Source organism: Sorex araneus, chromosome 4 (assembly GCF_027595985.1).
Source record: "Sorex araneus isolate mSorAra2 chromosome 4, mSorAra2.pri, whole genome shotgun sequence".
Classification (NCBI taxonomy): domain Eukaryota; kingdom Metazoa; phylum Chordata; class Mammalia; order Eulipotyphla; family Soricidae; genus Sorex; species Sorex araneus.
Window position 1 is genome coordinate 89,041,682 of NC_073305.1, and position 13,484 is coordinate 89,055,165.

General features: G+C 41.7%; 1 protein-coding gene across 10 annotated transcripts in view; it reads right to left on the reverse strand.

Annotated features, from left to right (window-relative positions):
- Positions 1 to 13,484, reverse strand: part of DST (dystonin) — a 558,535-nt gene that overhangs the window by 129,388 nt on the left and 415,663 nt on the right. For 6 of the 10 annotated variants that reach the window (XM_004605867.3, XM_055134251.1, XM_055134252.1 and 3 more), the window contains 5 exons: positions 8,421 to 8,573; positions 7,244 to 7,477; positions 6,357 to 6,626; positions 3,227 to 3,766; positions 1,915 to 2,091 (listed from right to left, as the gene is read on the reverse strand). In XM_004605867.3, coding sequence (XP_004605924.2) covers positions 1,915 to 2,091; positions 3,227 to 3,766; positions 6,357 to 6,626; positions 7,244 to 7,477; positions 8,421 to 8,573 — 1,374 coding nt within the window. Of the gene's footprint in view, positions 1 to 1,914; positions 2,092 to 3,226; positions 3,767 to 6,356; positions 6,627 to 7,243; positions 7,478 to 8,420; positions 8,574 to 9,808; positions 10,043 to 11,800; positions 11,951 to 12,138; positions 12,355 to 13,246; positions 13,397 to 13,484 lie in introns of all 10 variants that reach the window. The other 4 variants (XM_055134257.1, XM_055134255.1, XM_055134256.1 and 1 more) reach the window with 1 other exon arrangement.

Sequence of the window (13,484 nt, forward strand, 5' to 3'; positions counted from 1 at the left end):
GGGTTTTTACATTTTTTCTAAGTATTTCTTTAGCTGCGTCTTAGAGTTATAGAAGTCTTCTCTGTCTTATATCCTGGAACATTTTCTATTTTATAATTAACCAGATATCTACTTAATTTAAAATCCGTATAATTCCTTTGAGCTTTTCTTTTCTTTCTTCTATATTCCCATAAAAATTACTCCTATACAGAGCAGAATCAGTTTTCTAGAAATGTGAAAAAATGTGGTTTCTATTTTATATCGTGTCCTATCCTAAGAAAACCCAACTTTCTGATTGAATGGAATATAGGAAATTAAAACTATTTAAAGCTCTTGGCATTTCCTATCAATATAAATACCCTCTCTCACAGTACCTTCTCTCTTGACACTACAGTATTCACTGTCGGGGGCTGGAGCCATAGCACAGCAGGTAGGGCGTTTGCCTTGCACGCAGCTGACGTGGGTGCAAGGCATTACACCCAAGTGTAATGCAGTGTTGGCATCTATCCTAGTACCCTATCCCACCTCTTCTCATTGCCTGTCATCTTTTAACTCCATTCCCCTCTTCCCTGTTTTGGGCGTAACCTGACTCATCTACCGAGTGAAGGACTTCACTTCATCCAGAAAGGTTTACGGTGTTAGGCAATGCTTAACTTGAGCCTCACTCAGGGCTACTACTAGCACAATACTGATTTTTGACTCCATAACTAGCTAAAAGGTCAAACTAAGGGCAGTTGTTTAACTGATAGTGTTTATTTTCAAGCTACAGTAACAATGAACAATGGCTCTCCACCTTACTAAAAAAAATTAAAATAGGGGCTGGAGCGATAGCACAGCGGGTAGGGTGTTTGCCTTGCATGCGGCAGACCCGGGTTCAATTCCCAGCATCCCATATGGTCCCTTGAACACCGCCAGGGGTAATTCCTGAGTATAGAGCTAGGAGTAACCCCTGTGCATCGCTGGGTGTGACCCAAAAAGCAAAAAATTAAACTAAATTAAAATTTAAAAAAATCACAGAACATATTTTACAAATGGAAATTGAATTCTCAGGCTCAAAATTACTATAATGTGGAAGGAAAATAAATTGTTGCCTTCCCTTATTATAAGAATTGAAAATATGCTCAAATTTAATAGGATCGAGATTTTTCTTGCCATTGCAGATATGAGACTCCCACCAGTCAAAAATTGCCATATGCAATTTAAAAGAGCGGTTTGGTTTCTAGAGACCTGTTCTAGGTTGGAATAAAGCCTGAATCTCTGTGCATCCTGGGGATACTCAACAGGAACCCCAACCCGACTGCTCAGACACTGAGCATGACAACATCTCTTCTTTTCTCTGGTTTGACTGATCACTACAGAGAACAACTCTGGGCCAATACAACAACTTGGTATTGTCCAAGTATTGAGGAAAAAGCAGTGAACAGAACAGAGAAAAACACCTGGTCACAGGGAGGTCGGTCCATGCAGGAGAAAAGCAATCAAACAAATGCATACTAAGACAAAAAAACAAGTGGCCCAGAAAATAGTGGTTTTTCTTGGGGACAGGAGAGGGCTGGGAGGCAGGTGACGTGTCATAATTATGTCAAACCACTAAAACAGTGGAAAAAGAGAAACAGAAAGAAAATGAAGAGACCACAAGGAATCATCTTAACTCCCTCTAGTGAAAGAAGTCTATTTTCCCCAATGTTTGTCCCAAACCTTCACAGTCGAAACTACAATGAAAAAAGTGTAAAGAAGTGGATGACTTCCAGATTTCCAATGACACTGGTCTCTGGCAAGTGTGCTCCTTCTCTCTCTCTCTCTCTCTTTCTCTCTCTCTCCTCTCTCCCCTCTCTCTCTCTCTCTCTCTCTCTCTCTCTCTCTCTCTCTCTCTCTCTCTCTCTCTCTCTCTCTCTCTCTCTCTCTCTCGCTCTCCTATCTCTCTCTCTCTCTCACCTTCGTCTCCTCTAGTTGCCTCTGCAGATTTTTCGGGTCGACAGCAATGGGTTCAGATAAGTGTTTGCTTGCTGCCCCCTCACAGGCCTGGAGCCCTGAGAGAAGTCCACAGGAAGCATCTTCATAGTGTTGATATTTATCCACTAGATCTTTAAGGTTATTCCCGAGGACACTGCACTAAAAAAAAAAAATCAAAAGACAATAAGGGTGAGGGATTAAAATCCACTATATTTTATACAGGCAGATTAACCATAGAGCCGATGAATTATAAAACTTGAAAAACACCAAGGACTTTAGCAAAAGTTAAGTGAATACGGTAGGGCGAAGAACTTCTTTGGGTAGAAAGTATCCATAAACAAATCAAAAGGTAACCATGAAAATCAGGAGCTAGTACCAGACTTATACAAGCTCAAAACATATTTAAAAGGGCTGAGTGTTGGGGTCAGGGTGATAGCACAGTGGTAGGGCGTTTGCCTTACGCATGGTTGACCCAAGTTCAATCCCCGGCATCCCATTTGGTCCCCCAACCACCTCCAGGAGTAATTTCTGAGTGCAGAGCCAGGAGTAAACCCTGAGCATCACTGGGTGTGACACAAAAAGCAACAAAAAAATTTTTTTAAAGAATAGAATAAAATAAAAGGGCTGAGTGTTACCCTAGAATGAAGGATTTATTTAGATATTAATCATCAAAGAACCTGATATAACAAAACACACTCCTATTTGGCTTCATACACCATGAATCTACTTGATGTAAATACTTTCAAGGTGCATGACATATCACCTCTTCATGTTTGCTCAAGAAGGAAAAGTACACAGACCACTATGAATCAAAGACAACAGCCAGTGATTCTCTCTAAAACATTTGTGGTTTGCGCATCTTAATTTTTTCAGCTTGTAGTGTAAACAAGGAAATGGCTTCTCAGTTAAAACGCAAACAAACACACACCAAATAACAAACCTCTCACTTATCCACAGGAAGAAATCTTCCACTGATCAAGTAGCTCTGTAAACTAAGTCATGCCACCTGGTGGTCAAGTGGGGTATTAGCACTTTTGAGTTGGGGCCCTCCATGAAATCACTCTCAAAACTCATTAAACACTAAACCTTTAAACGAAGCTTTTAGAAAGCAGATGAATAAGACTCGGGATGCCAGTATCTTATTTCCCTGGATTTGATTTTTAGAATGTTTCTAATCCTGAGTCAGAAGTTAAGAGAGCAAAAGTGCAAACTATTGAAGCCAAGCACACCAATGCCTTGAATGTGACTTAACAGAAAAAGTAAATAAATAAATAAACAAATAAATAAAATTTACCTTGGAGTAGAGAGATCTGAACCGCTCGGTGGCATGATCCAATTTGCTCTGGACTTCTCTGTGGGTTGCAGAAGTGTCGATATCATCCTGGTCACCGCCGTCTCTCTTGCCGCATGATTTAGCCGCCTCTAAGACTCTGCTTCCAGAAATGGTGATGTACCTCAGGTCGCCTTTGTGAGAGATGACGTCTTCAGAGAAACTCTTCTGCCTCTTCAGCTTGGCCATTAGGCCTTGGAAGTCATCGGCGCCCGCCTCCAGGTTCTCCAGCTCCTGCTCTGCCTGCTGCAGCCAATGTTCGAACTCGCTGCAGTCGGCGTCGAACTTCTCCAACTCCTCCTGCAGGGAGTGCGTCAGCTTCATCCTCTTCTCGGACGTGGCCAGTGCCGTTTCGTAATGCGCTTTCAGTTCCGTCATGTTCCTCTGCAGCTTGTCCTTCTCCTCAGGAGACAGGTGATGGCCCTGCTTCTCCAGCAAGGCTCGGGCTGCCTGCGTGGCCATCAGGACCGCCTGCTGCTGAGCCACGATCTTCTCGTGCTGGGCCTACGCAGGAGAAATAGAGCAACAACAACTCAATTCTCAAGTAGTGAAGGGGTTGTGCGAAAGCTACCAGGAGCGCCCAGCTCCCTGGTCCTATCCAAGCAGTACGAAAGGACATGTAGGTCAACAACTTGCTCCTCAGGTTGCACCTTACTGCCCCTTGACTGGTGAATTTCAGAACAGCTGCATTTGGTGTTCTGCTCTTTTGCATCCGGTGGTACTGAGGGCTTGCTACTGGGCTGAGGGGTCACCCCTGTTGGTGCTGGGGAGACCATATGTGATCCCGTGGATTGAATCGGGCTCAGGTGCAAGCAATGCAATCGCCTTAACACCGCACACCCCCCAAAAAACATCTCCCCAGTCCTCAATCTTATTCTTTTCTTTTTGTTTTTGGCTGTACTTTGTTTATTAATTTATTTTAAATTAAACCCCTGTGCGATAGATCCTTACAAAGCTGTTCATGATTAGGTTTCCATCATACAGTGTTCCAACACCAATCCCTCCACCAGTGTACATTTCCCAGCACCAGTGTCCCAGGTTCCCTCCCATCACTCCCCAGCTTTCCTTGCCCCTGGCAGGAGCTCTCTCTCTCTCTCTCTCTCTCTCTCTCTCTCTCTCTCTCTCTCTCTCTCTCTCTCTCTCTCTCTCTCTTCCTTTTTCAATCTTTTTTTTTTTTTTTTTGCTTTTTGAGTCACACCTGGTGATGCACAGGGGTTACCCCTGGCTCATGCACTCAGGAATTACTCCTGGCAGTGCTCAGGGGACCATATGGGATGCTGGGAATCGAACCCGGGTCAGCCGCGTGCAAGGCAAACGCCTACCCGCTGTGCTATCGCTCAAGCCCCTTCAATCTTATTCTTAAAAAATGTCTAATCTTCTCTAAAACACAATTCAATAATAATAAGAGACAAGAACTGCTTTTGTGAATTTTGGAAAATGTGCAACAAACTTCAAATTCTAACATAAGGAGCCCACACTGTTTACTCATTCACAATCATTATTCCACACAGCTCCCCTAAGGGGCCGTTAATTCTTGACCTAATTATTCAGAAGATGAGTACAATCATTTTTCATTAGAAGACGATCCTCAATAGACATTTAAAAGAGGAGTGGGGGGTGGAAGGATACATTTGAGACATACTTCACTTTCTGTCCAGTTTCATTTTATCTTCTATAAGAACCTCATCAAAATCATTCTATGCCAAAGACTTGGTGGAAAACTAACAGAACTATCTGCATTCCTAAAGTCCAACCAAACACCAAAATAAAAGGCTCAATTATGAGACAATTTGCAAGTGAAGTGTCAAACACTGCCTTGTTCCAACAGTAACAATAACAGCAGGCTTAATCTCCATCGTGCAGTGAAATTTTAGAAGGGCTCTCATTCCTCATCTCAACACCATCACAGCCTTCACTGCAAAGATGAGCAGAGGCGCAGAGGAAATGAGTGAGATCCTGACTGCAGTCCTTGGACACGGGATCACAATGAAGCAAAGTGACTGGGTGCATCACTTCATTCAAAATCCAATCCTGATCCCTTGTTAGACAGGTAAGCTTGGACAAGTTACTTCACTCCTGGAAGTCCGTTTCTCTGGCTATAAAATGAGCATAATAGCCTTCAAATGTCGGTGCAAGGACTAAATAAAGATGCAAGGGCTTAGAAGTGTGCCTTGTCCTTTGTTACTGGTCTACATTAAATTTTAGTTATTCATTTTGTATCACTGTCACTGTCATCCCGTTGCTCATCGATTTGCTCGAGCGGGCACCAGTAACATCTCCACTGTGAGACTTGTTACTGTTTTGGGCATATCAAATACACCACAGGGAGCTTGCCAGGCTCTGCCATGTGGGCGGGATACTCTCGGTAGCTTGCCGGGCTCTCCAAGAGGTATATATACCTGTTAACTGTATTTTGGATATGAATACACCACGGGGATCTTGCCGGGCTCTCCCAAGTGGGCAATAGACTCTTGGTAGTTTGTCAGGTTCTCTAAGAGGGAGAACTAGGCTATTAGATATCAGATGAGCCTCACACATGGGGGAGCCAACAGAGGAAACCAGGTGTGTGGGACCCGGGGCTGAGATCTCCAAGGCTGCTCAGATCGGGACTGGGCCTCTTCCACCCAGATCCCCATTTTCCAATAGCTAGGCAGTTACTCCCAGAGACTGGCCCCAGCGCCATGTAACCCCATCAATGGCCAACATCCAGAGATCATAAAACCAAACTCCCGGAAGAGAGTGACACAGTTTCTTGCCCTGCACCTGGATGTCTTCACTAGGGCTCCTCGAAGGGGACAGGTTGTGTTTCCCTCTCCCCGCCCCAGCAGAGCCTCGACAGTTGAGGACCTCCGGAACCCAGCCACAGCCATGCTTGTTTATATGTATGTTTATATATCTTAAGTATATTTATATAACACATATATATGTATATATATATATTTATATAGCACACACATGCATATGTGTGTGTGAAATAATGGGCCTATTCCCTTCCCCCAAAAAATACAATAATGGGCCTATAAAAGGAACTTCACTCTAGGGACTGCACCCTATGGTCATTGCCATCAAATGCATGATATTTAAAATAACACACCTTAACTTTCTGGTATTGCTGGTTCAGATTCTCCTCGGGGCTCTCAAGAACCCCGTCGACGACGTCCGTCTCCAGCAGGTTCCCATTAACTTCATCCTCTTCTCCAATCTCAGACTTGCCATCACCGTCTTGAAAATGAGTGCCATTCTGCTCGATGACCCGCTTCTGGGTTAGCCCTGCCTTTCCCGCGTCTTCCTCAACATTCGACAGCCAGTCCAGAAGCTTCTCTATTTTGGTTTTGCTCTCTTCTAGCTGCTTCACAGCGGCAGCCTGGACAAGAAAAGTTCACCAGAGCTGAATAGAGGCTGAGGGACTTAGTCTTTTTGATTTCCTGTTACTACTCCTTTGGTTGCCCTCAGGGCTTACATGTGGCTCTGAGCTCAGGGAATACTTCTGGTACTGCCTGGGGGACCAAATGAAGCGTCCAGGATCCACCCAGCTTTGGGTTGGCTACATGAGAGCTCTCTGAGATACTAGTTTAAGGCATTCAAAAGTAACTAAATGTTTCTTTTAAAATCAGAGGATACTCACTTGCTGGCACAAAGGGAGAAACAAAAGCAATGAAATTAAACCTTAGAACCTTAGTCCCACCAACAGGCAGTTACTTTGAGAGCTCTCAAAGTTCTTAAAATTATATTCCAATTTTTTTAACTAGATGAGTTTTCACACATTTCCAAGCTGTAAATCTCACGATGCCACTGAAATTTTCTTAAAAGGTTAAGCAAAGCTTTCTCTGGTATTTAGTCAATTACGTGCCTGGACATCTAGAATTATAGTCCCTAGAGCTAATCACTGATTATTACCACCTGATATCATCTACTAAATCAAGCAGACATTATGCGTATCAGTTTTAACCAAGCAATAGTGTACCAGGTTTGAATAAGGACCTTTTCAGTTTCTTCCTTGATTGCTGTCGTCACAACTTTATCCAGCTCCTTTTTTGACTCTTCTGCCTTCAAATTAAGCTGTTCACACTTTGACTTTGCTTCATTAAGTTTCTGTTCAATCAAAGCCTTGTCTTCTGTAGACAATATTCCATCATTCTCTTTCAAGAATTTCTCTGTGTTTTTCACTATTTCTGCCAATGCCTGTGCACTTCCTTTCATGTCTTTCTGTAATTCCTTTTAACAGAAGAGAAAAAAAGTCTTACTAGATGACAACTTAATTACTCCTCAGCAGCAATTCTAAAAGAATGGGTGAGCAGTGGAGAACCTAACAAGTGTGAACTGGAAAATGATATTCAACATGCTAAATGAGCTGGTATGTAAAGCCCAATGTTTAGCGTAAGTTGAAGTCTTGACCAGCAAAAAAAAAAAATTATGTATGTGGGGGTAAAGAGATACTACATCAAGTAGGTAGGGAGCTTGTCTTGCACACAGACAATCAAAACTCAATCTTCAGCATCGAATAATGTCCCCTGAGCCCCACCAGGAGTGGTTCCTGAGCACTGAGCCAGGAGAAAGTCCTAAGCACAGGTGGAGTGGCATAAAAAAAATAATAACTACTACTTAAGAGAGATAAAAGGAATAAAAGAAAGCTGAAAAGGAAAAAAGAACCCCAAATGATTACAATTTCCGAGGGAGTTGGCCTTCATGTATCCAAATTTTATTTTATTTTATTATTATTTGTTTTGCTTTTTGGGTCACAGCCAGCGATGCACAAGGGTTGCTCCTGGCTCATGCACTCAGGAATTACTCCTGGCGGTGCTCAGGGGACCAGATGAGATGCTAGAAATTGAACCAGGTTGGCTGCATGCAAGGCAATCGATCTACCCGTTGCACTACCACTCCAGCCTGCATGGATCCAAACTTTAATACATCACACAAACCCATACCAAATATCCTTTTAACTTCCTCTAAAGTATTTCACCTAAAAATAGTCAAGAAAATGACCTTCCTCCTTATAGTTGAGAATCTGACAAGTATAGAAAAGCTTAGAGCCCAGGCTTGGAGAAATCTAGGGAAGTCTTTGTGGGGAAAGTTAAGACAATTGCTACTTCAACTGCTGAAGAGTTGCCAAAGTTACAGCAACTCAGACCCACCGATGGGTCCTACCAGCTCCTACCTCTTGCTTGGACTGGTACTTCTTTAACTCAGTTGTGCCATCTCCAATCACAAAGGCTTCTTGGTGACCAATCAGCCGGTTTTCTGTCTGGGTGAGGAGATCACATATCCCTTGGAGCTTCTCCTTGTACTCCTGCTGTCTCGCTACCACCGTCTTGAGTAGAGAAAACCCAAAGCATATTAAGTGCGTGAGGATTGCAAACGCCTTACTGTAGTCATTGCCCACTAGAACACAGTTTGCAAGTTTCCTCTACACAAGCTTTTTTTCTGTATGCTGTAAACATGATAGCAGTGGGGTACAGACTGAGCGAGAAGACAGAAACAAAGAGCATGTCTCATACACAAGGAAAAAGTGATCATGTTTAGATGAAACAGCTCAACAGAATACTGGCCATGCATCTATGCGAGAGATGAAACTTCTGACCCACAGGAGGAAACATTCCATTTCCTTAAGCTCTTGAAACCTGCGACACACACAATTAATTCTGCAAAAGGATATCAAAACAGAAGTTAGTAGTGATTTGTCTGTTAACATATTTGACATTATGAATAAAGGTCATCATGCTAGAGACAAGGCCTAGTTGCTTCAAGAAATGATAAAAGAGAACTGTAATATTTTTACTTAGTCAATTTCTAAGTAAAAATTTACTTTTTTTTTTTTCATTGCCACTTAACACTCGGTAATTTCATTGCCACTTACGCGCGTTAATACTGATGTCACACTTTCTATTTAATTGCATTTATACTATCATCTATAAATATACTGCCTTAATAATACCAATATAAATCTAAATTAATTTTCATGCTTCATAGAAAAATAACTCAATACTAATTGCTTGAATCTTTCATTTTTCTGTTACAAAAACACTAATTATTCATTTTCTAGCAAGATACCATGCTTACTAAGATTCTAATACATGCTAGGCAAAAATGTTAAGTATTTGATTTCATTCTCCCATTCTTCAGTGCTCAAAACTACCAGGCATTATTCAGCACCCCTGTATTATTTCTAATTCACTAATGAGGAAATGGTAGTGTCTAGCCCAGACTACAGAGAGATTAAGTTCAGCGGGAATATAAACTCAGTTGTATAAACTCATGTTGTACCACCTCCCAAAGGAACAAGATACCCTAACCCCCTTACATATTTGTTTGTCAATCAATACCTTAAAATTTCTGAGTGCATCTATATTTCCTACTCCTTGAAATTAGGATTTTTAGCTGAAAACAGTTGTAGGAAGTCAACACTAAAATCTACTAATTATATAGCCTTATCATGGGAAACATCGCTATGCATGAAAGGATCTCTCAATTGTATGTTATATTCTATCAATTGCCTTTCCAGAAAAACCTTCCCTGCCATGCCATAATTTGCAGTTATCTACAAACCTTCTGGTCATCAAGATCTTGTTCTAGCTGTAACTGAGTTTCTAAATGTGCCACCTGGGTAGACACTGATTCCTGCACATCAAGAAAACATTTCTGGGTTGAATTTAAGAGCCTCAGTAGCTGCTTGCTCTGGCCAGGAGACAGATCTTGTGCACATTCAGAAATGAAGAACTGCACATCGAAGGCCGTCGTCTCCAGCTGCACTTTGGTGTGTCCAAGGTTCTTTAGCACATTCTGTGAACAAAACAGTGCAGGTTACCAATAAGAAGTTATGCCATGATACAAAGCTCATATTAATGATGTGACATTAATATGTTTAAGGACAGTGTTTAAAACTGTCCTTCTTTTGCATACATAAAACATAATATAATGTCATGTTATATCAATAAAAATGTATTAAAATTATAAAATATGCTGCTTATATGGGGACTAAATTTTCTGGGGGGAGAGCTACACCCAGTGGTGCTCAGGACTTATTCCTGGATCTGTGCTCAGAAATCACTCCTGGCATACTCAGGGACCACACGGGGTGCTGGGGATCAAACCTGGGTCGGCTGTGTGCAAGGCAAATGCCCTACCTACTGTACTATCACTCCAGCCTCCAAGAGACTCAAATTTTTATTGACATACTTTCATTATTCATTTAGATGAAAACCTACTCATCATCTATTAATAAATGTCCATTATGAAATTATGTAATTACTATGATAGCTTCGAGTCTATGAAAAGATAATCCCTCTAGGAATATTTTAATCTTGGCTGCCACATCACACTCCCAATGGAACTCCAACCAAAGGGGAAGATCCACTGAAGGGAAATATCAACATTAAAAAACTAGTTACAACTAATTACAATATCCATAGAACTACAAATGAGACTACAGGGAATATGAAACATAAATGGGCAAAAATTTCACAGTTTGACTCCCATAGAAGTCAAGCCTATTACTAGGCATCTATTACTCATCACAATCAATAAATTAACAGGAGGGGGAAGGGCAGGAAAAGTGACATATGACTATATATAATTTGACATTTATATTATAAATCGCTGTATCACTGTCATCCCATTGATCATCGATTTACTCGAGCAGGCACCAGTAACGTCTCCATTTGTCCCAGCCCTGAGATTTTAGCAGCCTCTCCTTACTCGTTTAATGATTGGAAGCTCTTTTCAGGGTCAGGGGAATGAGACCTGTTATTGTTACTGTATTTGGCATATCGAATACGCCACAGGGAGCTTGCCAGGCTTTTCCGTGTGGGTGGGATACTCTTGGTAGCAGCTTGCTGGGCTCTCCAAGAGGCATATATATATATATATATATATATATATATATATATATATATATATATATTTCTGTTTATGATGATGTGTCCAGGAATATGGCAAAATATATAAAATACAGTCTTTTAGGCAAAAGACTATAATATAAATATGACTAAAATATTACTAATTTTATGATACAAGACTACATTATTTTATATCTGGCTAATACATAAAAGTAGATAAATATAAATCTTAAGATGTCAGTGGTGGCAAGAATTTGATAAGTCATAGCATCAGAATGAGATCCTCTAAAACTGGAATTACTTCAGTTATCAATTATGAAGGCAGACAGGAGCGATAGCACAGCGGGTAGGGCATTTGCCTTGCATGCGGCTGACCCGGGTTCAATTCCTCCGTCCCTCTAGAAGAGCCCGGCAAGCTACCGAGAGTATCCCGCCCACACAGCAGAGCCTGGCACGTTACCCGTGGCATATTTGATATGCCAAAAACTGTCACAAGTCTCACAATGAAGACGTTACCAGTGTCTGCTCAAGCAAATCGATGAACAACGGGAAGACAGTGCTACAGTGCTACAGTGCTATCAATTATGAGGAAACATTGCATAAAGAAAGGAAATCTTTTACATCTTAGAGAAAGCATGTGTTTTCTAAACACTTGTTGTACAAAGTATGTATGTATAAATACTCTGCCAATTTTGGTACTTGCCTTGAGAAAATCCAAATTTTTCTTTACACCTTCAGTGTCTTGAACACTTATAGACTCCATATCCTTCACAGATTTGCTCTTCGCTGATATCCAATGGGAGAATGACTCGAGTTTATGCAGAAATTCTTCATGGGTGATTGCTAATTTAGACTAGGAAATAAGATCGCGTGTTTATTTTTGTCTTTTCCCAAATTTCAAATTCATACTATTTAAATATCAACAGGAAGAGGCTCAATAATCTGGAAGTAAAATACTTGAGCTTGTGACTAAATTTTTAACTAAGCACATTTTCTTCAGAACTCCACATCCAAGCAAGTATTAAATATTCGGACACCTACCGTTTCAGAGTCAATTGCAACCATAATGTGTTTCCTTTTTTCTGAAGCCGCGCTGCTGAGGGAAGAGAAGGCCATCTGTAAACTCTGGTGGCTTAGATTCAGTTCCTCGAGATGTTCTTTAGGGAAGTCTCGGGGGAGAGACTTCAAAAAATCTTCTACCAACTTCATGTCTTTTTTCAAAAGAACAGCAATTGGAGCCAATCCCAATTCAAACATCTTAAAAAAACAAACAAAAAAAAAAAAACAACAAATGAACAAATAAGAACTCCAGATATATTTAGGAAGAAAATCGACCAGGAGCCCTGGATAGGCTGAGTGGCAGCAATGCCTTGCTTTACCTGCCCAAGGGAGGCTGTGAATCTGACCCCCAGCGCTGCCCACATGCACCGAGTCCTTGCAGCCCAACAGGGAGGGACCCGAGCATTCAAGCAGAGCATGTGTTCTCTGGCACGCAACCCCACACAGGTGTATGTGAGCACCACAACTAAAATGCGTGAGCCCTGCTGAACACCAGGACTGAAGAGGTATGAGCACCATGGCCATGAGGGCGACCTCCAGCATCCAGAGATTACAGTGCCCACTAGGGTCAGAATGTGCGAGAGTGCCCCAACGAAAAGAGCGTGGCCCCTGGTGAGCACTTGTGCAAGTACCAGAACTAAAGAGTGAGAACCTCCAGGGGCACTGGAGCCCTGTGTGTGAGCACCAGAAACAAGTATGGTGTGAGCCCCCAGTCACAATGGGGGAGGAAGAAGAGTAGAGGGAGGGAGGAGAAGAAAAGGGTAGAGGAGGGAATGCAAATGGAAGGAAGGGAAGGGAAGGGAGAAGACAGGAAAGAAAGGAAGAAGAAGAAAGGAAAGGCAGGAAAGGAGAGGTATCGGGAAAAGAGAGTAAAAGGGAAAGAGTAAAAGAGAAAGGAGAAAAGGGAGAAGGATACAGATGGGGAGAGAAATGTAGGGATGAGGAGAAAAGAAGGGGATGGAAGAAGGGGAAGGGATGAAGAGGAAGGTAGCAGGTGGAGGGAAAGGAAGGCAAAGGGGGAATAAAAGCACATAAAATAATCAAAACACAAGAATAAAGGACCACGCTTAAGGCAGCAGACGATTCTTACCTCTAGGTGTTTAAGTTGATTCTTCAAATCTTCAAGATTATTATCCAGAGTTTCCGGGTTGTCTATGGGAGGCTTCATATCTTGAAGCAAAACCAAATACTCATTCATTTTTGATGTGTACTGTAAGCACTGCTGCAACTCACTGGAGAACTAAACACAAATTTGGATATTTTAATTCAATGTTATTGTGCAATTATTAAGCATATATGTAGAATTATTCCCAAATGTCCTATGCCTC